The following is a 25662-nucleotide window of genomic DNA, read 5'->3' on the forward strand; positions in this document are numbered from 1 at the left end:
ATCGGCGACGGCACTGATATGGTTTCCCAAAGCTTGGTTCCTGGGCCCTTTGAGATGGTGGATCCCCTATCAGCTCCAGGCGTCATGTGCGGTGGTTGCAAGGGCAATGGGCATGAAACCGTTGATAAAGAAGTACCTTTCTGAATGAGAAGGGAGATGGAAGTTCAGCGCAGAAGAATCAGGACGACAACGGCAGCGGTAAATAAATGGCGACGCGAAAGCAAGTAAGTTGGGAGCTTTAAGCTTACCTACTTACCTGGCAGTGATCTCGCTCTCGGAACCCAGATCATCACGTTCCAGATAGGATATGTCGATAGATAGATACCTGGTCCAGCATACTGTCTCAATAGCCAGGATGACATCTTCCAAGCAGATGTTTAAATACTTGTGTCGACGCGAAGTGTCTACGACGAAACCCTTCTTGGGGAATCAGATCACCCAAGATGACCATATAGGTGTGCGACTTCTGTACCATGCCAGATATTCTATCTGAATACGATCATGCCTGAGTACTGGGATCGATAACATTAGAGTCTTGAGCTTCAGTCAACCTCGAGACATGACACATGACACATGACACACGACACACACATCTCCCGTATCAACCAACCAACCCACCTACCGATCAACTCTCACAAGCTATACGTAAACTCGGGATTCTCCTTATCGGTCAAATCGAGCCATCTATCATACACGTTCAAAGTTAGTCTGTGCCGTTTCGTTTCTTGCTGTAGACCAAAAGACACGTGTGAAGGGTATGTATGTTGTTGGATGAGTGAAGATCGGAAACGAAAACGAAAACGAAAACGAAAACAACCGGAAAGCACAAACGAAAGAAACTCACTCTTGGTTCTCCAACTTGACATAACCCGGTTCCTGCCTTGCCTTGACCTTGAGCTTGTTCTGACGGCGGCAATACCACCAGATAAAGGCGAGATCAATCAGACACAAACCCCAGCACACGATGATCGTGATTTCGGCAGGCTTGTATCTCGGTGCGTCTCCTGGTCTGAATGTCTGTGGGCCGATCTGTGTGGTAGCAGAAAAAGGAACGAAGAATATGTCAGCCTTCCATTCCGTGAAAATGTGGAACAATGCCCCTTTATCTCTGTAACCGGCCCGGCCCAGTACGAGTCAGATCGTCGAGTTACCTGTGTGTGTGGGTACCTGTACATGTTGCCGTTACTTGGTACGAGTACCTCACTCTCTCCCTCCCTTCCCGACTCGGACTGACACCGACACCGACGCTGGAACAGAGGCCAACGCCTAACAAGGGGGGGGGTGGGTTGACTCACTATATTCCCAACGCAATAGCCGATCAAATACAATGCCGCCACGGTCGTCTTCTTCGTATACCCGGCGACGTTCGTGGCTATCAGACTGAGCAGGGCGACAAACGGCGTCGGCGAGCATTGAGTGAGGTAGTACCCCGCCAGCCGGCCCGAGTTGTTGTCCAGAGGCAAGGCCACAATGAGGATCATGCCGAGAAGTGCAATGGTCAACCCGCCCATTGAGACCAAGATGCGCTGTCCAAGTCTGTCGCCCAGCCATCCGCAGAAAATGAGCGAGACGACCTCGACCGCCCCGCCTGGTGTGCCGTACAGTAGAGATTCTTCCGGCGTGTAACCGAACGATACGATCTGCGCAAAGAAAGGTCAGATTGGTATATCCTTGTTAAACCAAAGACCGGTAGCTACGTTGACGATGACCCCGTAGTCAAACCACCAACGGCAGCGGCAGGGCAGGCGGACGCAAAAACCGTTCGGGTATCGTCGAAAGACAAGGGAAAAGGGAAAAGGAAAAGCACGCACCAACTGCGAGAAGAAATTGCTGATCCCACCGTTCGGGATATCTGCCGTCAACTGTGAAAGATGGTCAGCTCCAGGGTCTGAGAGAAAGAACAAAACAACAACGCATGAGGAAGGTAGAGAGTCTGCTGTTCTGTCGTCAAGCAGGTCGGTCGAAACTAACCGAATAAAACACAAATGCCCATGTCAAGGGATCCAAGAGCGCCTCCTTCAATTGATACAGCTTGAAGTGTTTGTTGCCAATGCCCTGCTGATTGACCCTGACTCGTTCAATGGCCATCACACGGTCTCTGGGCTTCAGCCAACGTGCGTTGAGTTGATTGTCTGGCATGACAAAGAAGAAAACCACGCCCAGACAGGCAGTCAAGCAGCCATTGACCAGAAAGACGATCTTCCACGGGGCAATGGCGGTGCCGTGCTTGCGGGCGCCAACAGCGATGCCGTACGCCACCAGGCCTCCGAAGATCTGACCGAACCCATTGAAACTGAACCAGGTTCCTACCCTCGTGCCTTGTTCTTTCTTGGTGTACCATTGAGAAGTGAACAGAGCGAATCCTGGGGTGACGGCAGCTTCGAAGACGCCGAGAAAGACTATCGGAATCAAGCATGTTAGCGGGATTTAGTCAACGACAACGACAACCACCACTAACAAATCGCAATATGTTGTATTCAGGTTGAAAATAGCCTTGTGTTTTGTTCACCCTGCAAGAGAAAACAAGTAGAAGGGCTGGTTACTTACATCGGATAGCCACGGCTCCCCCAAAGTCGGACACGGTAGCGAAGAGGGCCAAAACAGTTCCCCAGGCGATAACGCAGAATGCGGAATACTTTGCCAGTGGCAGTCTCTGAAGAAGTCGATTGGTGGGATATTCCCAGGCCAGATAGCCAAAGTAAAACATACTTCCCAGCCATTGATAGTCGTCACCCTTGAGATTGATGTCTTTTTTGATGCCCATGATGCTGGCGTAGGACAACGTCGTCTTGTCGAGATAGTTCAGACCGTAAACGAGACACAGCAGCGGCATGAGATGCCAGTCGATGATGCGCAAGAGCCGCTTGTTGTCGGCTTCACTGACCTCGACCACTTCGCCAGAGGCGTACGCTTTCATGGCCTCGTCGGCATCTTGACCGTGCTCGAGGATCTTTTTGGCCGCCGCGGTGGTTGACACGGATCCACGTTTCTCGTCAACCGGCGACACGGACCGAACGCCAGAGAGGTTCTGAATAGGGACAGCTTTGATGTCTTCTTGAAATTCGGCCATTGCTGCAATCCGAACTGTGGTGAAGACGTCCGCGTGCCGCGGTTCTGATGGACGAGTGTGGCGGATGAATTCAATGACGAAGTTTACGTACAGACGGACAAGGAATTTCAACTTGAAGGGAAAAAACACCTCAGAATACCCTTTGTCAAGCGACTTATCTTGCTATCTTGTGCAATCGCTTGTCGAGAAGACCAGCTACATAAAGATAACCGAAAGACCCATGGCCAAAACGTCTGATAGAAGAAATGACGGAGTTATCGCCGACTGCTATCTCAACAATGAGGTCGCCAATGGTCGCCACCACGCGAGCCATATCAGGATGGCAGGTGTTTGATGTTGCATTGAGAACCGACTAGGGTAAGGATAACCACGACCCGCGGGTAGGAGTCCCTGGGACAATAGCAGCACGGCTACTTTGCTTCGAATCAGGATGCAGGGACAGGTAGAACCGGCGTATGTATTGACAGGTGACGAAGAGGTCGCACGAGGAATGTGTGGAGATGGGCGATGTCGATCATTACAGAGAGATAGGAGAACGGAGTATGCTCGTCCTCGCCCTTCGTCGCACCATTGGTCAGGATTCAGGGGTGGAATGATCTTCGTGGACGTTTCGGGAAGGTCGTCAATGTCATCGGCAAATGATGGTATTGAAGGAGGAAAAGATAGCTCGTGAAGCCCCAGGTACTCGTAGACAAAGCGGTGACTTCCGCCGTGGATGCCTGAGAACTGACTGCTGCCGGGTCGATATTTATCTAAGCGAGAGGAGTTGTACGTACTCGCAATTGTACTAGTATGGAGGCATGGAGCAAGATACAGATTCCCAGATCGAATCGCCATTGTCGCCAGGAAGGAAAGGTGAAGAGGTGTGAGACTGGAATGTATGGACTCGAGGTTCAGTTGTCTACAAAGGCACCGAACCGATACAGGCTTCAGTCTGGCTTCACCTTCCCATAACTCTAGGTCAAATAGATACTGGGTACGGCGTACTGTAGACTCGTTGCAGGGCATCGTCAAAGTTAGTAGATAGTCGAGTCCGCCGATTTACCAGCTGTAGCACATCCTGCCATGGAGTTCAAATAAGAGCTGGCACGATCAATCTTAGAGAGTGAATGCCAACGCTTGGGTATCGTAGCGGTGCTTCCTTTCGATATCTCAATGGCTTCGAATTGGCCCAGAACAGGCAAGGGGGTATCTCGCGGCGTATGCGTAGGTCGTGCTAAGAAAGACAATTCAAAAACCCAGTCCGAGTACTCATCATGACGCTTTTCGCTGATCTGACAATCGACATCCCAGGGCGGCCTTCGCTCTTTTTCCTTGTACAAACAATCCAGATCCTGGTGCACCCAAATCGGTCCGAAAATGACATCTTCTCATTACACCTCTCCTTTACGAGCGCAGCCAGATGGAGACGACGGTGGCTCAAATCTCGTAGTAATAGTCTTCATCCAGTCCTTCCCTGCTAGGAATCTCAGGGCCGTCCATCCCGTCCATGCCTTCAACGATGCCTTCCTCATCATTGAACCGGACATTCAGCAGTCGTACCTTCAGCCCATAGTCACTTATCAAGTGGATCAGCCTGTTGGTTTCGGAGGTGATGGGTTGCTGATCGAGCAGCATGAGCAAGCCATCTAACCATTCTGATGCCACCGCATGACTGTTCGGTTGAAACGTGAGCAGGACAGATTCCTTGGTCGCACTCCGACCCGAGGAAGCTTTCGATGAAGCTCGAGAATGCCCACCTCGCGATTTGGGTAAGTAGCCATGGATGGTGACTCTTGTCGTGGTGAACTTGTCGTGCGTCAGCTCCTTCAGGGTCGAATCCGATGCGATCGATGACCGGTCATTGGCGGTCACGTTCGACACGACCGAGGAGATGATCGACACATCGATCTTGTCCCGCAGACGAGAAATAGCCGGTGACTCCTCATCTTTCTCGTCAAAGTCACCCCAGTGCAGGTACTTACGGTTTTCGGAGAGCTTGATGAACCGGTAGCCATGTGACGAGGTCTGAAGAAGACTGTCAGCAGTGACTGGACCTCCAGTTTCCTGGTCAGCATAGGCACCACCATGGGGAAACCATGCCCCGGCAAGCAAGCATCTGATCCTTTGTTCCTTGACAAACTGTAGAGCCTCTGTCTGCAGCTCTTCCTTAACGCCACGAAGATGGTGACCCCAAACGTCTTCGTAAGTCAATTCCAGCAGCTCCATCTGAAGCTCGCGGAGTTTCCTGTACTCAAAAGCAGCCATCTCCTTTTCGATTTCTTCGATCCCTTTGGTGCGATCAGCTCCACCGACCACACTCTCTACCAATATCCGAACCAACTCCGTAATCTTGACAAAGTCAACTAATTCGGCTCCTGTGGCCTTCCACAACCTTAAGAACGCATGCAGGCCCGCAACATGAAGCCTGCTCCAATGTAAAAGCAGAGGTTTGAAGACTTTGTCAAAGTTAGTCCGACTTTCCAAAGCTAGATAACTCTTGGAATCTTCCAGGTCCATCTTGTCCACTTCAAAATGCTCGAAAAGAATCGCTGTTAGGAGCAAACTGGCCCGAGCTAACGGACATCGTTTTTGCTCCGGGGCCACCGCCTGTTCAAGCAGGATGTTCTGAAATTCGTCTTGGTGTTTGCGCACATAGTCTGAGAGGTCCATCATCCCAAGGAACCCCATGTCAGCAAAGTCTGGCTCCGGGTTTTCACCAGAGAATCCTAGTCGTCGCCACTTGAGCGGATTGTGCTTGGGCTTCGAGTCCCCGTTCAACCCTTCGTTCTCCGAGGGTTTCTCTGGATTACTGGACAGGTGGATGGCCTTGATTGTTCGTCTGTGTTCCGGCTTTACCAAGTCAACTGGCACATCCCTCCACCTTCTAAGTAGGACTTTCGTAAGAGCCTGGAACTCCAGCAGCGGGTGCGCCAGATCCTGCAGGGCTGAGCTCTGCATGAGCACATAGACAGCCTTGATCACCCCAAGATCTTGGATGCGCTTTATGAACTTGGGCCACTCCGTCTCATTATCATTCGTTATTGCGTCCCTCATGAGCGAGTTGATCAGCTGTAGGGCATTCGCGCACAGAGCATGATCCGCCGAAGATAATCTCGTCACCAGCATCTCCAAAAACTGTGGATAAACCGCAATGGCGGGTTTCAGGGCCTGGAAGCCCCCTGTACTGTTCGACGTGCTTATTTGTGATGATCGATCTGTATGGTACGGCCGCGACACAATCGACACCAAGATGGCCATGGCTCCTCGCAAGATGTTCACCAGCGGCTGACATACAACCAACTCCACGACCTACTGCTGTCAGTTCTTCGTCTTCTCCCTCTTGTATGGCGGGCGTCTTGCCTTCTCTACCACTTGATCATTGACGGCTTCCCACCCCTGGTCAACTTCCAGTAGCCGTGCGAAGCTCGCCAAGCTGTACGCCAACGTGTTTCCATTGCTCTCGAGGATCAGACTGCGCAGTCGAGGCAGGCCGCCGGAGACGACAAAGAGTTCGGCGAAGGAGGGATCGTTGATCAGCGACTGCAGCTTGAATGCTGCCATCTTGCGACTCGCATCTTCACGGCTGGAGAGGCTGGTCAGGAGGTCCGACAAATTGGGACTCTGCGCCGGGTTGGTGATGTCCATGGTGACTCGGTCGACCAGGACATTCGCAGGATGGAGCTGCGGCGCACGGGTCAGGGCAAGGGCAGGGCGCGGTGGGAATTGCTTTGTCTCCTGGACTGTGTCATTTTGTGACTGCAGAAGCCGCTGTCCTGGATCGCATTGTGCCGAGGGCGGTTGAGGGAGAGCGTTATGGTTATGTGTTTGAGTTTGGCTGTGTCGGGTCGAAGTGTGTGCCAGGAACGGCCAGGGGACAGAGGGTGGCCAGGGTCTGGAGAGTCTCCGGCGAGGACTGTTTGGGGAGCCTTCGATGCTGAACCTGGGGGTGTCGGTGGGCGCGCCTGAGGGCCTCGTAGCAAGACTCGTACTCGTACGGCTGCCCGTACCAGACCCAAAGAGCCCGGTGATTCGGCTGATGCCGCTGTCGGCGTTTCGCGTGGGCGGTTTTGACTTGGCCGATGCTCGCCGACGCTCCTTGCAAGATGACGTCAAGAGGGAACTTCTGATACTCTTGCTGGTGCGACTGCTTGTCGACGTCGGCAGCAACGTCGTGTCTCGAGAGTCATCGCTGCCAGACGAGGTGCTGTTGTACGATACCCAGTCGGGGTCTTCGTCAGAGGCTGGCCCAATTAACGCCATCTCTTCTCATATCACCCACCACCTGGTTGGATAATAGACAGTATGCACGAGTTATGCGATGAAGGCAGCGTCAACGTGGCTTGATATGGAGTGGTCTACAATAAAATCTTTTGCAAGATGAAACGCGAGGTGAAGTGAAGCAAATACCAGGGAAACGCCTTGTTCTGGTCTGGAGGGCGCCGTATGGGATTCCGATTCTCACACACGCTTACTACTTTTTGCGGTGGGATTTCAGCCTTCCCTCGAATAGGTGGTATAGACTCTGCACACAGTCATCCTGGCCAGTATCCCGGCCAGTACCCCGGCCAGTATCCCAATAAGCCCTCATATGTCCACGAAGAAGGGGCTAACTGCCTCCCTTCTTCTTCGTCTCGTCCTTCATGTCGATGTTGTCCTCTGGTATATCGGGGTATTTCTCGGTCAGCCAGTCGTAGAGATCATCGCTCACATCCCCCTGTACCGTGATCTCTTCGCCGCCGCTGGCTGTCTTTGTCACACTGCTTCCCGTCGCAAACTTCTTGCCCAACTCTTTGGCCACTTTCTTAAGATCAAGACCGTGGTCTTCGAGTCCCGATACCACCGTGACGTATTTTCTCTTGTTGCGCTCGACCCGTTTGATCAGCACCACCGCTTCTGCTTTCCTCTCGGCCTCGCGCTGTTCGGCCGCTGCAGCCTTGGCTGTCTTCTTCGCCGCATCCTTCTCGGCTCGTTTCTGCGCTTCGACCGACAGGGCCGACAAGTTGGCACTCAACGCCTCTGTTGACTTGGTCAGCACCGTGGTCGTCTTGACGACCGTTGGGGCACGAACCTGCCGAGTACAATTTCTGGTGCATGTCAGGGTGGTTCTTGTGCAGCCATTCCTCGCACTTTTTCACCGTCCCACCAAATTCACAATACTATCCGTCCACAGCGTCAGCCCCGGTGTCCAAACTTCGCCGATGAAAGTGCCCGTACCTCTGGTGGGAGGCTGCACACTGTCCGTTTGCCATATCAGCCACCAAGTCCCAAAGTCCCGGGCATACCCAGCAAATGCTCACCTCCACAATAAACAACCTGCCGGGCCGGAGGGCCAGAGGGGTGCTCTGCAACCTCTGCCGACATCGAGGGCGAAATAGGCTGAATTGATTATGCGGTCTCAAGTAACACCCGTGGACAGAATTGAGCCGCGTATAGGGTACGGTTTCATGTATGTGGCTGTCGTCGGTCGTGCAGCGGACTCTGATCTCGCCTCCGAATCCGCCGTTGACTTTTGCCCTCAGATGCGCATGTGGCGTCGCCGGCGCAGTTGCCCGCCAAGCCCGGGAGAATGTCGGCTGTAGGCGAACGTCGCTTGTTCCGCTTCCTCCTCTGACTCAGACTTGAGCGGCTTGCATATCTTCACGTGCAATATTCAGAGAAATATACCCGGGCATCACGCACGACAGAGAAGAGATTGGTATTGGGTTGACGGGTGCGGGGTCTCGAACAGAGAGAGAAGTCTCGCCAGTCTGCGGTGGGAACGCTCGAGGGCGATCAACACTGTCTCTTTGCGGTAACGGCCCATGGGACAGGATAGGTAGGTAGGAAGTACAGACAACTCCTCTCCCTGCCTCTTCTCTCTCTCTCTCTCTCTATGAGGGCAAAACAACCTCGTGTCGGCGCTGTGTTGTGCACAAGGCTCCCCTGTCATCTATCAAGGTTCCCCTCACTTGGAAGCATTGTGTGCATATGGCATCTCCGAGTGGTCTTGCTATTCGTACTCGTATCGTTGCTGGCCTCCTCCGGTCCTCTCGGCCGGTATTCTTCCCCCCCCGTTTCATCCTCCTTGTCTGCTTATTGACGCTGGGCTGGGTCTTCTGCAGGAAGATGGGAACATCCATGGTGGTCCCGTCCGGAGAGCGTGGCTGTAAGTTTCTTTTTGGCAAGTCGGTCTCAACGCTGTGTCGCGCTCCACTGTCACGCACAGGTATGTTAACGGTAGTGAGGGCATTCCGGCTCTCTGACAGCCTGTAACAACGACAAGGACAGGCCCGTAATCAACCTGCTCACTGCATGTGAAGACGTCGAACCGCTCACCTTGGGTGTCATCCCACGAATATCCCAACTACGCAAGCTACTCTGGATCCCAGCCATCTACGCCCCCCTATGGAACCCAAAGAGCGGCAATTACAGAGAAAGAAATGGGTTTTGGCTCCCCTCGGACGGCCAGAACGGTCGGGCATTCGGCGCTTACATATAGCCATTGCTAGTTAGCGAGCTCATCTACTGATCCTCCGACACCCCATGTTGTAAGCAATTGCTCCATCGGTGGCCGAGATGTCACCATGAGCATGGAGGCCATACTTTCGACCCGTCACATCAGTTTCCATGACAGCTGAAGCCTTAGATTTATGGGGGAAGCTTGAGAGACAACGGGATTGCGAAATAGCTGCCCTCTACTCGAATTCGCTTCCCTTTTGTCAAGTTTAGTCCTACTATCGGGAATCCGGGCCCGACGTCGCCAAAGTCATTCAAGGTGCTGACTTCCGCACACGGCTTACGAACCCGGTTGGCTCGTCTACAAGGGCTTGACAAGCGATGAGTAGCATGACAGGGGAGCCGGTGGAGCGCATCTATTTGGATTGTCTGCTTCGTTGTCAATCAGAAGCGGCCCGACTTGTTTCTGTGGCAATGTGATGATGGTTGTGTGTGTGTGACAATCGCGCAATCCGCAAGCTATGATATTCGATCCATCCCGGCAAGTGAATGTCATTCGACTCACAAATTGCCTCAGGAGAGTATAAAACCATTGCTTCGCCTGTGGACATGAAGATGTTTGTCTTGTTGTCCATCTTTCTCACACGATTGGCGCAGTTTGTTGAATCAGTCACTCAACGTGTGATTCGTCGCTAGGCACATACATACTACGTCTGAAGGGGATTTAGCCGGATGCCATGTCCGGGCGGAAATACAGGTAAGAAAAGCCACAGGCTGGGCAACGATAGTGGTACAGAGCGGTGTTTCAGAGAAGTGCGGGTTAACTGAAAGGGCCACGGAGAGATAAGTTTTTTGCTTACAGCCAGCCGGTCATGTTGATACTGCGTGCAATGTAGTAATTTCCCTTCTCTATTCAGGAAGCTGGATCGGTGCATGTGTCAACGTTGAGCAATAACCGCTGAGCTATCATGCACGATGGCCCTAGCGAGGTCTGCCTTTGGACGTGCACAGATAGCTGCTGGACCATGATACTCCCGAGTCATCCTGGTTGATCTCCCGCCCACGATAAACCTTCGGGTCTTATCAGCGGGGCACGCTCTGCTATTATTGTGTACAGGAAATGCTACCACCAACATGTGCTTTGACACCTCTCACATCTCGATATCCACTTCATTTCAGGCTGGCAAGCGTGATGGACTTCCCTGCATAGGGCCAAGTTAAGGTTGACGCCTGTGTTGGCCGGTCACGCCGAAATGAGAGAAAGATGCTGATCTGACGCCGACGAAGAAGGATGTAGACTGAAGCAGCCGCTGAGAGATAGTATCACCAGGATAGCACGGAATGATATCAGTGCAGCAGGGCCTCCTCTTCAAGCATGTTATCAAGGACCATGCCTGAAGATCCTGCCGCGCGGATGATTGCACGGGACAAAACTCTCCAAGACTTGTCTGTGGCTCTTCTATTGAAGCCAAAGCTCCGCACCGCCATGGGCATTCTCTCTATTGCAAGACAGTTTGCCATCCCTCGACATGCACGGTGTGCAGTAGACTCCTTGGGTGCGTCGTATCCACACCACCATCTGCGTGATGAGACTGCGCAAGATTACTCGCGAGTCTGGAGCTTCCCGACACAAGGATTTGTTCAAAAGCAATGGAACGTTTCGGGTGGCGAGGGCGACTGTGGCTCAAGAGTGGCATGCAAGCCGGGTGGATAAGGAGTAAATTTTCGTGGATACGAGTGTCTGTTCTGCGACGCGCGACGGGTTGAAGGAGATGATGGGGTCAGAGGAATCAGGACACTGCAATGTAAACTTTCGGTGAACTAGAGACCGATATGACATGTGCTGCATCGATCGAGGACATCGAACCCTGGGTGGACGAGGATGCAGTGTATACCTGCTCTCAAGGCCCGCGAACATGTTTGATGAGGCCGGTGGCCATGGCCAAACGCTCTATCCACTTTATCCATGGGAAGCGTGTCCGGAGGATTCGTAAAGCGAAGACCGTTGTGGCGTGCAGCTTTGGATAAACGTGGGATGCATGGCTCGTGTCAGCACAACAAATGAGAAAGGCTGGCGATTACCAGCAGCAGCAACGGTGACTTGCATGTGCAGGCGAATCCGGGACCATTTGCTCTTCTGGGCGCTTTTGCATGTCGTGCTGGTACCGCAAAATAAGAAGACATACTGTACGTATAGAACAATCAAGTGAAGATATTAGTTACCGGTAGTGGTGTCACTAAAGAGGCGCTTGCTGGCGTTCTTTTGTTCAGTGCTCGAACATGCTTCGACTGAAGCCGCGTTCCCCGCAAGCGGGAGCCCCTATTGTACGTCTTAGGTAACAAACGCAGCCTTTTAGGCGTTGATCGACGGGGCCCGTGGGCATGTCCAGGCACGAATTGTCGGCTCTCTAGGCCTCGAGGCCCGGAGGGGGATACATCATTTGCCTGACGACATGTTGTTGGGATTCGTACTGGCCGATCTCTGCATTTGGGAGTGCAAGACCAGCAAAAGACGCGGTCAGACACGAGATATTCTCAGGTACGTTTCTCCGTCGCCCGCGTCCTGTCAACCAACCTTTCTGTTGTTAGCTTCTGTCTCCCATCAAGGCAATGCTCGCCTCGTAGTCTTTTCCTCGCTGATTTTGACTCTCGCCCAGGCCAACTCTGTTCAATGATGATGACGACGATTCATTTCCTCCCGCCGTACCGGCCGCAGTGTGCCGTCTCCTGCTGCCCTGGCACATTACGAGTACACGAGTGCACAGTGGACGTCTCACCTCAACCGCCTGGGCAGGGGTCCCATCGTGTCTCAGCTTACAGGCGGCGTGCGTGCTGCTCCGTCGACAGAGCACCTTGGGAGGCTGTGACTAACTCGTAACACCGCTCAGTGGCTGCGACGAACGGATGCTACGAGTTATTGCTGCTAATGACTAGTGTAGCAGTGTCTGGCCTACGGTAGCATTGGCCCGCGAGCCCCCGACGCCACAGTATTTTTTTTCGCTCTCCCCACGCTCGCCAAGCGAGAACAGAAATCGACCCCTCGAGGCTCGAGGCTCCCACGACTCCACGGGCGCTGAAATGACACATCCGCCTGCACCGATGGCGCATGCTGGGAGCGTGGCATGATTTGTTCGACACGGCGGAAGCACGCAGCTAGTTCACCTTCTTCAGGGTCTAGTCTGCATTGCATTGTGAGCTATTGCAGAACTGCAGCATTATTGCAGAGAGATTTTCGGTCTGTGCGCTCGAGTCTTCCCAGGTTCCTCCTGCACGGCCGTTCGGGAAGCGGCTCCCCTCGCCATCGTCTTGTTTCTGTCCAGGGCACGTCGGATTGGATTTTCTCGCGCGTTTTCGTGCTCGGCGCCTCCTGCTCCTCGTCGCTCTCCTCCTTCTCCTCCCACACGCCCTCCCTCCTCACAGCGACTCCACCGTGTTAGACGCATCTGCACCTCAAACCTCCACCCGCTTCTCGATCCCAAACCACAACCTCCACTCCGCCCTCTCTCCCACAGATTCCTACCGCCTGTCTTTACGTCTGTCTCTACGCAGTATAATCTCGTCCCTTTTCACCCAGAGACCTCTCCTCAAGAGCCCACGATCCTCGATCGCTGCCGTAGACGCCCGCAAGCGCACAGTGGAAATTCCCGCCCACCGGTGTTGTTCAAAAGACCCCCACATCGTCATAAGCTGAGATCTCTCGCCGTCCATATTTGGCCACCCGCCTTCTCATATTGTACTCAGTCGCCAGCAGAGACCCGAGAGACAAGACACTGGGGACAGGACATACAACGCACCACAGATCACCGATCTCAAGCTATCGCGCACGAGAACCTTCCTTGTCGTGGTCGCCTCACCCCTTGAGCACAGTTTCCGACCTCGACCTTCGACTTTGAAAGAGCTATCCATGAGTCGCTTCTCATGACTACACTCTTGCAGGCTCCTCTTCCAGGGGCCTCACCTTTCTCCTCAAGCCCTCTTCGATCAGCCTCATACTCGGATCTCGAGGCTGTGAATAAGTCTCTGTCCTACGACCAGACCTCCCCGCAGAACCATTCTTACTCTCCTCATGATTTCAACAGGATGTTTTCAGATTCTACACCCTCAACCGCCCCGTCTTCCCCTCAGCTGACATATACGAGTTCGTCCAGGCGGGATTCGTACTCGTCGACACCCGCCAGCTGCCTTTCGTTAGAGAGAGATATTGCTGAGGACGACGAGACCGAGGACGATGATATGGCTTTTCCTGCGTTCGAAAACTCACTCATACCGCACAAGTCTTACGAAAGCCCCGTAGAACAAGATGATGCTGTCTCGCAGGCGCCCAGTCCCGCTCCTACCGACGACGACTTGTCGCTGCCGACCAAAACCAAGGACGATCATGCGGTGAAGCCTGAGCCTACTCGGCATGTCGACTATTTGTCGCACGAGTGGAAAGAAGAGGATATCTGGAAATCTTGGAGCTATGTCTCGCACCGGAGGAGGTCATTAACGAACGGCACCCGCCTGGAGAATGCCTCTTGGAGGTCATGGATGAAGGCTAAGAACAACCTCAAGACAATCTCGCCAGAAACCCTCAATTGGCTCAAGGATTGTGATGTGACCTGGTTGTACGGTCCATTGCAAACCATTCGAAGCATAGCAACTTCCACGGAACAGACATCCCCGCCACCCAGCCGGTTGTCACATTCATCGTCGTTCATCTCCAAGAAGCCGATCCTTAAGAAGAAGTCGGCTTCGGCGGTCATCCTCGAAAGGTCTAGGTCACAGCGATCTTTGCTCCAGAGAGCCAGCGACATCATTAGAATTCAGCAGGCGAGCCCGGCCCATGGTCGCCCTATACTTCGAAGAGGCAATTCAGAATTTACTTTGCCTCGTTATCCCACCAGCTCGGTCCTCACTACTCCTGCCGAACAAGAAATGCCCGGCTTCGCGGGACCTCGATCGTCATTTGGTTTTGGAGACATCCCCACTCCATCCGAGTGCAAGCACGTCCTGTTCGACGAAGAAGTCCGACAAGTACAGGCGGTTGACTCGGAAGAAGATGACAAATCTGACGAAGATGAAGCCACGAGTTTTGACGAGGAAGATGACGATGACGTTGGCTTAATGATGGCTCCATCTCGAATGCCAAGCAATGGTAGCAACAGGGCGACGCCTCGTGGGAGTTTCAGCAATGACTCCAAGACAATAGTGCCGCTTCCATCAACAACATTGAAGTATCGGAGTGACACTCCTGAACCCCAGGAGGCAGCCAATGGCCAAATGGGATTGTGGCCCAGTGGTCGAAAATTATCTCCTTCGCCGTCGCAAGAGACTCTAAGACCTGCGAAGCCTTATCAGAACTTTTTGATTGACGACGATCCCGAGGTGACGGACGAGCCATGGCAGCCTCAATCATCCTTGGGAGGAGGCAGGTCTCCTTACGATGACGACGACGGTGACGAGAACAATGACCACCCCAATATGAGACGGACAGAATCTGGCATGTTTATGCCCTATGATGAGAATGACGAAGAAGCGGTGATGAACCATACACTTTTCGGACAGGCCATGTACGCGGTGAATACGTTCAAGGATATCGCGCATGTGGTTTGGAACGTGGGATGGAATCGACGGTGAAAATAACGACCAGCCAGGTGGAATTCTATTTTTGGATCTTTTGTCACGATGCATAGCGTGGGCGTTTTGTTGGGTTTTGTTTAGGGATTGTCAAGTGGCAGCCTCATTACACGTCACCATTACTGTTGGAAGGTGGTCCTGCGACACGCAACAGGGCAAGGCAGTCTGACGGATCTGGGTGGAAAGAGATCAAGTATTCTATGTGGGTTGTCGGGAGGCTATCGGCTGTATATACGATGGAATAGGCTAGGCTCAGGCTTACTTTGGGCGGGTGAATGAAAACAACAAGATATCCAGCAGATATATAGACGGCAACCATAGGTATAGAAGGGCTGGAAATGACTAGTTAAAAATATTGTTGTTCAACATGTCCAGATGAAGTTCGGTGTCTTTTGTCTGTGTTTTGAATCATGATTTGAGATTGTTATTGCATGGTAGGAGTTTGTCCGCGTGGCAGGTGAACTGGAATGGGTATACTGAGTCCCTACTCATACTCATACGAATCGGAGTACCTCGAGTACTAGGCACCTAGAGATCCTCCGTGGTAGATTTGTTCATGATACTAGTAAGAGAAAGGAGGAAAACATCTCACAGGTGTGTTCGTGATGAGAACTGCTCGTACGAGTTCCACTATCTCAGGGAGATACTGGTAGGTATCAACTCTACCTTGGTGTCTACCTAGGCAATCATGATATCACGGGCGCTTTTAGCTTACGTTTCCTAAGAGGTACCGTAGGAGGTACGGGCGGTAGAAACCTTTTCTTCTTTTGATCTTTTTCGGTTTGGAAAATGATCCTGGACGGTGACACTGACAGTGACGATTGACATTGACGACTGAAAAAGGGTCCAGAAGGTATCATACGGGTACGATTACGAGAAGGTATTAAAGCTTAACCCCGAGGAATTGTCAAATCTTTACCTGATCCTTCCTTTCGTCCACCGGAGCCGCAAACACACGCACATACGAGACCTACCTTACCTACACCCACATAATTGTTGTATGTACCTCGGTGGGTACGGGTCAAGGTAGATACCTAGGCAACACACAAAGAGAGCAGAGGACGTGCCGAGTCGACGGTACGAGTACTGGGATCGGAAAAGGCAAAGACAGGACTCGTCTTTCTCTCCGGGTTGTGGTTGTGTGCCATGGTTTCGTCCTCGGGTAAGGGTGGCGTGGCGTGGTGTGGATATTGTATGTACCGTATCCCGAGCATTCTCCCAGACGCCTAGGGACGCGAGTATCAAAACAAGAAAGTGAGGTGAGGTGAGGTGAGGTCGACAAGGGTGAGGTGATGTCTTGCATGAGGAGAAAATGACGTGGTACGTAATAGCACGTGACGATCTGCTCTTCTCCCTGATTCACCCGCATTTCTCACGGAGAAATACGGAGTCCTCGATGCCCTAACCACATAAGGCATAGTGATGGTTCTTCCGCACCAGGGTCCAGAAGGAGTCGCACTGTCGATCTCTTATACAGTGTGCCGGCGAAATACTCGGCCTTACTCAACATTGTTAGTATTCGAACAACACAGAGGTAGTACGTACGAGTAGGGGAAAGAACGGCCGTGTTGTTGTTGGGTTCTTGAGATGACCTTCTGTACTCTTGGACAACGCGTCTCGAATCGTACTTACCGATCAGGACTAGGTAGGTACTCCAAGAACGATCAGCCTGTAAGGGTTTGAACATGGGGTGGGAGCGTGATGCCTTGGTTCAACCCCACGCCAGCTTTTCAGGCTGACGGCCACAACATGCTGCTCTCATCTGCGGCTGATCCTCTCTGACTTCGACAAAGATCTAACACCTCCAATTGCTGCTACAAGGTGACCGTGGCGGTGTTGTTGAGAGTCCTCTTCCATTGCGCAATGAGGCGCAGACTGCCTGCCATCTAAGCCCGCTATATACTCGGGCGTCTAAACGGCTTCTCTTCCTGAGCCCTGGCTCGCTTTCATTGAGTCATTGAAAGGGTCTTCGCCCTTGGTAGGACCGTCCTGATCTGCCCATGCTTCGTTTGCCCCTGACATCAATCACACCATGCGCCTCCTGGAACTTGATACCGCGGATACACCGCGCTTTGTCGTTACTTCGTCCCACGATATCCCATTCTACGCGATTCTGTCACACACTTGGGGAGCGGAGGAAGAGGAGGTCACATTCAGCGATATCCGGCGTGGAGCTGACGACCAAAAACAGAAAGAGGGCTATAGGAAGATCCAATTTTGCGCAGAACAAGCAAGGAGGGATGGTTTTTGTTACTTCTGGGTGGACACATGCTGTATCAACAAGTCAGACCCTATAGAGGTTTCCAAGGCGATCAATTCCATGTTTAGGTGGTACGGCGACGCCACAAAATGCTATGTATACCTCTCAGATGTTTCGATTCACGATCAGGACAATGGCAGCCCGAGTCAGCGGCTATGGGAAACATCATTCCGCAAGAGCAAATGGTTCACGCGTGGATGGACGCTACAAGAGCTCCTCGCACCGAAGTCGGTCGAATTCTTTTCCCGCGAGGGAGAGCGACTGGGTGATCGCAGTGGGCTTGCGCAGGTGATCCATGAGATCACTTCTATCCCTCTTACGGCTCTCTACGGTACACCGATGTCGCATTTCAGCAGTGATGAGAGGTTGCGATGGGCCTCGAACCGTCACACCAAAGAGGCCGAAGATAGGGCGTACTGTTTACTTGGAATCTTTGACATTTTCATGCCTCTTATCTACGGCGAGGGAGATTATGCATTCACTCGGCTCCAACAGGAAATCAATAGACGCAATGAAGGTAAGTTCACTATCTACTGGTGTTTTTCTGCTTGGCCTTTATTCTTCAATTTTACTGGTATGATGAGGAGCTTAGTATTTCTAGGAGAGTCAACCGGCCCTCTATGGAATGTGCCTCTTATACGCATGGCGGAATTTGTGGGGCGCAAGGACGAACTTCGAAGAGTCAGACAGGCACTCTTTGAAACCAGAGGCCGCCGCATTGTTTCCATTCTCGGCTTGGGAGGTATAGGTAAGAGTCGATTTGCGCTGGAATTTACGTCCCATATCCAGTCCGACTACCCATCCTACTCTATGTTCTGGGCTCAGGCCACCACTCAACTCACTTTCGACAACGACCTGCTGGCAATCGGCAAAAAGCTGCAGATTCCGGGCATCGAAGAGAAACATGCCGACATCAAGACACTTGTCAAGCAGCGGCTGAGTGACCCATCCTCGGGAAAGTGGCTGCTCATACTTGATAACGCCGACGATGAGCTGTTATGGGGGAAACCTTCTAAAACCGAACCGGAAGCTTCACTGGTCGATTATTTGCCTACAATGGCGGCGAATGGAGCCATCCTTGTTACCACCCGTACAGCACGTGTCGCATCCTTCCTCTCGGAGAACCAGGTGGTTAAATTACATTCTCTGACTGAGGAGGAATCGGTGAAGATGTTTCTGAACAGACTGGAAGCACCCGGCTCAGCAGACCTGGAAGTAGTCTTGGCATTGGTGCAGGCGCTGACCCATATGCCGCTTGCCATTGTCCAAGCTGCCTCATTTATCAACATGGCTCGAGCGTCAGTGCGAACATATCTCGAGCTACTGAAAGAGCCTGAGGACGCCGTCATCCAGCTTCTCAGCGAAGACTTTGGAGACAAGTCGCGTTATCCGGATGCCAAGAATCCCATTGCTACCACATGGCTCATATCCTTCGAGCATATCGGTCGACACCATCCGCTTGCGATGAAACTTCTGTCGTGTCTCGTATGTTTTCATCCGTCAAGCGTTCCCTCATCGCTACTGCCAGAAGATAGCTCAAAGCTGGACATCGTCAAGGCTGTCGGCATATTGAAGGGATATTCGTTCGTCACTTCACGGCCAGCTAGCACCGATACAAAAACCGCCTTTTCGGAATTGTACGATATGCATCAACTGGTTCGGTTGGCGGTTCGGAGCTGGCTACGGAGAGATGATTTGTTGTCTTCGTGGAACAAGGCATGCGTAACACGGCTGGCACAGATTTTTCCACCAGTATCAAATCACATGAACACGGCCGTGTGGAGAGCATACCTACCCCATGCGCAGAGGCTGTGTGATTATGACATGGCGGAACGCTTTCCTGAGCGGTATGTCTTACTCGAAGCAATAGGCTCGTGCCTGTTTGAGGATGGGAAGTACAAGGACGCCGTGAAAGTCCACTCTACAGTTGTCCAGTGGAGGGAGCAAACCTTTGGTAACAAGGATCAAAGGACCCTGGTAGCCTATTCCAATCTTGGACAAGCGCTCAACTGGCAAGGTGACTGGACCGCGGCGGAAAGATACCTTCAAGAAGCATATCACGTCCAAGAGGAAACTCTTGGTGAGGAACACGCAGACACGCTAAATAGTCTGGGCAACCTGGCCTTGACCTACTACAATCAAGGTCGTTGGAAAGAAGCTGAGAAGCTACAAATACGATCTCTCGAAATTCGGAAGAGAGTCCTTGGCAAGGAGCATCCTGATACAGTTATTAGTATGGGCAATCTGGCGTCAGTTTACTCGAGTCAGGGTCGCTGGAAAGAAGATGAGAAGCTCCAAGACCAGGTAATGAAAATAAGGAAGAAAGTCCTTGGCAAGGAGCATCCTGTTACAATTACTAGTATGAGCAATCTGGCGTCAACTTACTCGAGTCAGGGCCGCTGGAAAGAATCCGAGAAGCTGAATATACAATGTCTGGAAATACGGAAGAGAGTCCTTGGCAAGGAGCATCCTGATACTATTATGAGTATGAGTAATCTGGCGTCAATTTACAACAAGCAAGGTTACTTAAAAGAGGCTGAAGAGCTCGAAGTCAAGGCGCTAGAGATGAGAAAACGGATTCTTGGTCACGAGCATCCGAAAACGCTAATTAGCATCGGTATCCTTGTACGGATATACCTGAACCAAGACCGGTGGGACGAAGCTGAAGAACTGGGAGTACAGGTATTGAAGGCTAGGAAGAAAGTGCTTGGTGATGAGCATCCTGATACATTGAGCAGTATAGAGGATCTGGCTGTTGTACTGAAACGCCAGGGGCGCGATGATGAAGCCATACGGTTAATGGCTGAATGCCTACAAAGAAGTCTGACTGTGCTTGGCGACTTACACTTTGCCGCCCATCGCGTCCGAGAAATTTTGCTCGCGTGGGAAGACGCAGCAGACGATACAGAAAGCCAAGGAGCAAAGAGCGGCCATCGTATGCCAGGGTCGTGGGTCGATTGAAGCAGACAAGGCTTTCATCTGTCTGTGATGTTGTATGTTTCTGCAGAGGAGAAGTTGTTGCTGTTGTTGTTGCCGTTGACTTTGTTACATCTCCTGTTTCGACAGCGGTCACTCCTTCAAAATCGCAGGGTTGTTGCTGTACACAGGACAACGACTCCGTGCTGCGTAGGTTGACACTGACCCTGGGCAAACAGGGCACCGGTCGACATTCGGCACAGCTAGACTTCTTCTCCCTCGCCTCGGCTCTATCAGTGCCACAAAAAGAGTCTCACCAGGATATCAGAGTCGGACATAAAACCCGTGAATCGGAGCCAGGTGGGCATCAAGACCCTTATCCTTTACCCTTTCACCTTACCCTACCGACCCCATCTTCATGGATACAACACCTGGGGCAGCAGTGTGACCACGCGAATGCAAGGCGTGTGTGTGTGTGTGTGTGTGTGTGTGTGTGTGTGTGTGTGTGTGTGTTGTGTGCTGGTGGCAAAGAAGTTCTCGATGGGTTTCGGTGTTTCCTCTGCTTTGCTGGCCTGCTTGTGTAACCCAATTCTTTGCAGGTGCTGTACTCGTACTCCGTCCCGCGTGCTGTATACAGGGGATGTCGGCTATAACCGGTGTTCGGTCCGGTCCGGGTATCTTTTCCGTTCACTCTTCTTGGCTTTGATAAGGAGAGTGCTTTTTCGAAGTTTTTCATTATCGTATGCCCCACGCCTCCTCCGTTGTCCGTTACGCTGTACATTTGCCAGATCCGTCTAGTTGCTGCGATGATGGGCATGGATCTGTTGGCCATAAAGAACTAAGGGTGCCCCGGCGGACTGTCGTCGAGTAGATAGATCCACGTGCGCTGCCGTCGAATGGAGAGAGACTTTTGGTAATAAGTTCAGGTATACGAGGTTGACAAAATACCCGTGGTCCAGTGGGACATTCCGAGACCAGCAGAAGACGACGTGGTGGCGGCTCAACGAACATTCAGGCATGTTTTGTTGTTCCGGCATGCATATGCATGCATGCGTGCATGCAACCAACCTCGCATTCGCCTGTCAGTCAAGTCGTCGTCACACGAGAACAACGCGCGGGATGCTTGTATCGGCAGCTGAAACGCGAAACGCGAACCAGTCGATGGGATGATGACCTACCTACCTTGTCTGAGTGTCGATGCAGGACAAGAAAAAAAGAATGAAACATACTGCACATATGTACAACTTAAAGCGCGTGTTTGACACGATACCTGAAATGGTTCGACCTCCTTGCATGCATGGCACATCGCTCGGGTGGAAAGTCGGCAGATCCAGGAGACCGCCGTGGAGACCGCCGTTCTGGCTTAGAAACGAGAGAGCACGACACGCAAGACTGAGGAGGAGTTAGTCACATGTACTGTAGTACGAATTCTGTTGAACAACATTGATTGCATGAACAAGTAGGTGGTTTTGGTGACGAGACGACCAGGCATCTAAAAACCCGTTGCAACACCGGTGGTAGATGTGGTGTGCGTTTTGGCCAACTGACGCACACATTCATTCTCCCTTGCTGCTCGTGTCCCTTTGAAGACAAAAGTATCAATGTTGCAGCTTTGGAAAGATGTTTGTGCTTTTTCCCCTTTCGCCATAACTCTGCGTTCTTTTTCTGTTGGCTTCCAAATTTCTTATACTTTGACATGAAGAATGCTTACTCTGGATGCCCTCCCCCAACACGGGCGTTCAATCAGCATGACAAAAGACCAGTTGGCAGAAGCACCAACAAAAAACACAGGTACAAAATACCATCGAATTGGCAGCTAATTTATTCACCTACATACATATGCAGCCTGTGATACAGAAAAACGAGAGCTAGACCCAACAGACCACCGTCGCTATGCCTAATAGCCCCGACTGCTGCGCCGTGCAAAAACCAATGTGTAACTGCAAAAACTTCCTCGTCTTCCTCAACCACGGAATCATTATACACGACCAACACTGCCCAAGATTAAATTCAAATACATGGCAGAAGGTTCTTCAAGGGGACAAATTCTTGCACACATAGATTGCGTACAGGGAAGGGTTTGTTACAACAGATCAACCAGACATGTACCAGGAACTGCAAGGTGTACATATATAAACAGGCTTCTTCGACCTTGGAACGACAATCTCGAGGGCTTTCGGAGGTATTTTGGGGGCATTGTGTGGCGAAACTGTGTGGTGCAATTACAAGACTGCAATGGCTCCAACAACCATGGCAAGGAAACCGCTTTGCACCTTGAGGCCAGTGGCGCCGCTGTTGGAGTCGGGAGCAGTGGTTGTCTCACTGGGAGAAGCCGAGGAAGATGTGGCTGAGCTTCCCGAGGATGAGGTTGTGCTCGCTGCCGCCGATTCCGAACTTGAGCTCGAGCTCGAGCCCGAGGTGGTTGCGGCGGATGATTCGGTTGACGTCGACGAGGAATCGGTGCTGGTAGAGTTGCTGGCAGAAGCAGTGGAAGATCCCGTTGCGGATCCCGTGCTAGCAGTGCCGGTGCTCGAGGCGGTCGAAGCAGATGCAACGCCAGTCCCGGTGGCACCTTGGATGCCGAAGTTGGGGGAGAAGTTGATGTTTGTGGTATCGGTATCGTCGATGATTTCAATGGTATAAAGGTGGGAGTTCACTTCATCGGCCGGGGGGATGTCAAGGGTCGCAGTACCATCGGACGCAGGCACGCCAGCTGAGGCACAGCTGAGTTAGTGCTTGTTTGACCTTGAGGATGGCATCGAGTCGTGGGAGAACTTACAAGCAAGTGTGATGCCTCCGTCAGGGGTAATGGGGTCTTGTTGCAGCTTGATCGTGACAGTTCCGCTCGACGGGTCGGTCCACTGGATGGTGAGAGGCTGACCAGCCGTGACGTCGAGAGTGCTTTGGCCGGCAGGAATGCTGATGGCATTGTTCTGAGCCGCAACAACAGTTGCGCAGAGCGCTGCCACTGCGGTGGAGAGAAAGCGCATGGTGAGAGGAGGAGCGTGGACGGGTATGTAATAGGTACGAGTAGACTGGAGTGAGGTGGATACAAGTTTGCGTGGTGGTAGCGAGCGTATGTATATAGGGAGTATATGACAATGAATGCTATCCAAGTATACAACTCAAACGAAGGTGTCTGTGACGGTGGCAGAGAAAAAATATACTGTACTCCGTACTCAGGAGCCGCAGGGCAGTGTTGACGCTGAGCAAAAAAAGGCGTGTTGCGCGACGACCGAAACTTTGGGAGGCGTTAGTGACGGCGACTAACGAGATGAGGCCAAGTCGCTGAAGATTGGGGGGACGTTGTCGAGCCTTGGGGGGGCTGCACCTGGTTCCAATAGGCTCCAATAGGCTCCAATAGGCTCCAATAGGCTCCAATAGGCCTCAGCTGGCGCCACTGAAGCCACCAAGGCTTCGCTAGGGCCCCTGTGGCTGCTCTTCACACCACCCGTTGTCCTGTGCTCACCACTCATCTCCCCGCATCCGAGACCTTGATGACGCTGACCAGATTAGAAGGGGCCGCGGGGCCGCTTATTTTTTTATGTTCCGCAGCTAACTACTGTACTCACCTCGAGCCAGAGCCAGAGCCAGAGCCTCCAGAGCCAGAGGAGCGACCATTGCACCAAGAACCCCAACCCTCATCAGTCACCAGTGCATCTCTCCGTTCCCAGGCGAGTTAGAGGCTGCGTCGTTGTCGAGATTGAGGCTGAGCTCCTCGTGTTCGGCAGCGAACGACACGATGCACGCATCCCACCGTGGCAACTATTTTTGTCTTCGCAGTCTCAATTCTCGGAGCAAGCTGGGCAGCTGAGGAACTGAAGAAAGAGAATGATGTTGCAAAGGCTGCTTCGACCGGCTGGGCCTCCTTATTTCGAAAGAGACGTGGCGTTGGCGAGCAGACTCACAGCTATCGCCCATCACGGCCTGACTCAGCTGAGACAGGAACACGCGTCCGATACATGTTAGAGGATAGCGAAGCTCCCTCCGGATGCATACATGCCATCCTCTGCTGATAATCAGCCTGCAAACCGGTGTTCTTTCTGCAACCTTGTACGAATTTCTCCTCCTGAGTCAGGCAGCCGACATCCGTACTTCGCACCGAGGTCCACCCCGTCAGCATATCTCTGCGGAGTATGGAGACCTCAACACCTCTTGCAATGACAGCGGCACGAGAAATGGTTTATTGACACTAATCAGATTGAGAGAGCATAGTAGGCTGCAGGACACGTAAATACATGAGACAAGCCCAGTTCCCCTGCATCAGGTATGTATGTCAAGGTGATGCCCATCGCAAGGCCAGCTGTGACCTCGCCGTGCACGTTGCACACAGCTCAACCGACTTGTCATGTAGCAGTCCGATGTTGAACCCGTGGCTCTCACTTGGGGCCGTAGGAAAAGTGCCGATACTTCTAAAATGGTTTTCCAGACGGTTACACAGCCGTTGGAAACAAGCTGGGGACTCTGTGTAACACTAACACGAGTCGGGAGAGATATCCAATGGTGTCTCCCCAAAAACTCGTTTCGGGCTTCAGATATCTTGAGCCTAGAGGTGCTCGCATACGGCCAATTGTAAGGGATCCTATCCGAAGATCAACTCCTATAAAATAAGCAGCATCCTTTCGTGCGGTACAAAGTTCGGAGCAGATCCGACAGTCTATTAGTTACTCGTAGTGAGCCCACAAAAGGCCCCCCTTGATGAACGTGCCATCTACAAGACCTTCTTGCCTAGGTAGGGATAGAGTGACAGGTCCGATCCGTCCGCGCCCTCCTCAAAGATCTTCATGCAGATGTTGTTCTTGTACCACAAGCGTGTTTGATGTGCTGGGGGGCTTGTGATTCTGAAGTTGATGCGAGGAAATCAGTGGTCCAGATCCCTGTAGCCACTGTGGTTCCAGACCAGTTCATTTGCAAACCCTTGTCCGCCTCCTCGGATGGAGTTCGCTGGAATTTCGCGCGCCGGCATGAACTCGACAGGGAACCACAGGGAGGCCTTCGTAAGAGCGTGCCCAGCCCATGCCCTGAAGAGTTCCAAGGCTCAACGAATGGCCTGTGGTGGTGTATGATGAGGGAACCACAAGAGCATGCAGCCAGGCGAGGATGTGATGCGCCACAAAGGGACGTGAACTTTCCGCACACTGGTTTTAATCTCAGGGATGGAGAATGGCAGGCTTCAATCCATCAGTTCATGAAGCCTCCCCTAGCATAGTCCCGTCCGTACGTTAGGCAGATACAGATGCTGGACGGACTACGGATATTGATACTACCTACATACATATATGGCATGACAGCGTCGCCATCTGTCTAGCACCGCCAACTATCGACTTTCACTCACTCACTCACTCCTTTCGTTCACTCCTTCATTTCTCGCACGGCCGTT

At 52.2% G+C, this 25662-nt stretch overlaps 6 protein-coding genes across 6 annotated transcripts; 2 read left to right on the forward strand and 4 right to left on the reverse strand.

Annotated features, from left to right (window-relative positions):
- Positions 1-840: 840 nt before the first annotated feature.
- Positions 841-3070, reverse strand: PV08_04293 (uncharacterized protein; the record flags this gene model as incomplete). The annotated part of the gene is made up of 5 exons (XM_016378641.1): positions 841-1029; positions 1296-1640; positions 1812-1862; positions 1972-2399; positions 2548-3070. The coding sequence occupies 5 exons, from the start codon at positions 3068-3070 to the stop codon at positions 841-843; spliced, it is 1536 nt and encodes a 511-aa protein (XP_016237318.1).
- A 1419-nt stretch (positions 3071-4489) lies between these two features.
- PV08_04294 (uncharacterized protein) lies at positions 4490-7312 on the reverse strand (the record flags this gene model as incomplete). Its single annotated transcript, XM_016378642.1, has 2 exons — positions 4490-6361; positions 6422-7312. 2 exons carry the CDS (start codon positions 7310-7312, stop codon positions 4490-4492), a joined length of 2763 nt encoding a protein of 920 aa, XP_016237319.1.
- A 346-nt stretch (positions 7313-7658) lies between these two features.
- On the reverse strand, positions 7659-8413 carry PV08_04295 (translation machinery-associated protein 22; the record flags this gene model as incomplete). The annotated part of the gene is made up of 4 exons (XM_016378643.1): positions 7659-8068; positions 8121-8208; positions 8267-8286; positions 8350-8413. The coding sequence occupies 4 exons, from the start codon at positions 8411-8413 to the stop codon at positions 7659-7661; spliced, it is 582 nt and encodes a 193-aa protein (XP_016237320.1).
- A 4992-nt stretch (positions 8414-13405) lies between these two features.
- On the forward strand, positions 13406-15106 carry PV08_04296 (uncharacterized protein; the record flags this gene model as incomplete). Its single annotated transcript, XM_016378644.1, has 1 exon — positions 13406-15106. One exon carries the CDS (start codon positions 13406-13408, stop codon positions 15104-15106), a length of 1701 nt encoding a protein of 566 aa, XP_016237321.1.
- A 2032-nt stretch (positions 15107-17138) lies between these two features.
- Positions 17139-20327, forward strand: PV08_04297 (uncharacterized protein; the record flags this gene model as incomplete). The annotated part of the gene is made up of 2 exons (XM_016378645.1): positions 17139-17883; positions 17968-20327. The coding sequence occupies 2 exons, from the start codon at positions 17139-17141 to the stop codon at positions 20325-20327; spliced, it is 3105 nt and encodes a 1034-aa protein (XP_016237322.1).
- Positions 20328-22504: 2177 nt separating this feature from the next.
- On the reverse strand, positions 22505-23272 carry PV08_04298 (uncharacterized protein; the record flags this gene model as incomplete). Its single annotated transcript, XM_016378646.1, has 2 exons — positions 22505-22995; positions 23062-23272. 2 exons carry the CDS (start codon positions 23270-23272, stop codon positions 22505-22507), a joined length of 702 nt encoding a protein of 233 aa, XP_016237323.1.
- Between the last annotated feature and the right edge of the window lie 2390 nt (positions 23273-25662).

The sequence above is a fragment of the Exophiala spinifera genome (assembly GCF_000836115.1).
Source record: "Exophiala spinifera strain CBS 89968 unplaced genomic scaffold supercont1.3, whole genome shotgun sequence".
NCBI classification, from domain to species: Eukaryota; Fungi; Ascomycota; class Eurotiomycetes; order Chaetothyriales; family Herpotrichiellaceae; genus Exophiala; species Exophiala spinifera.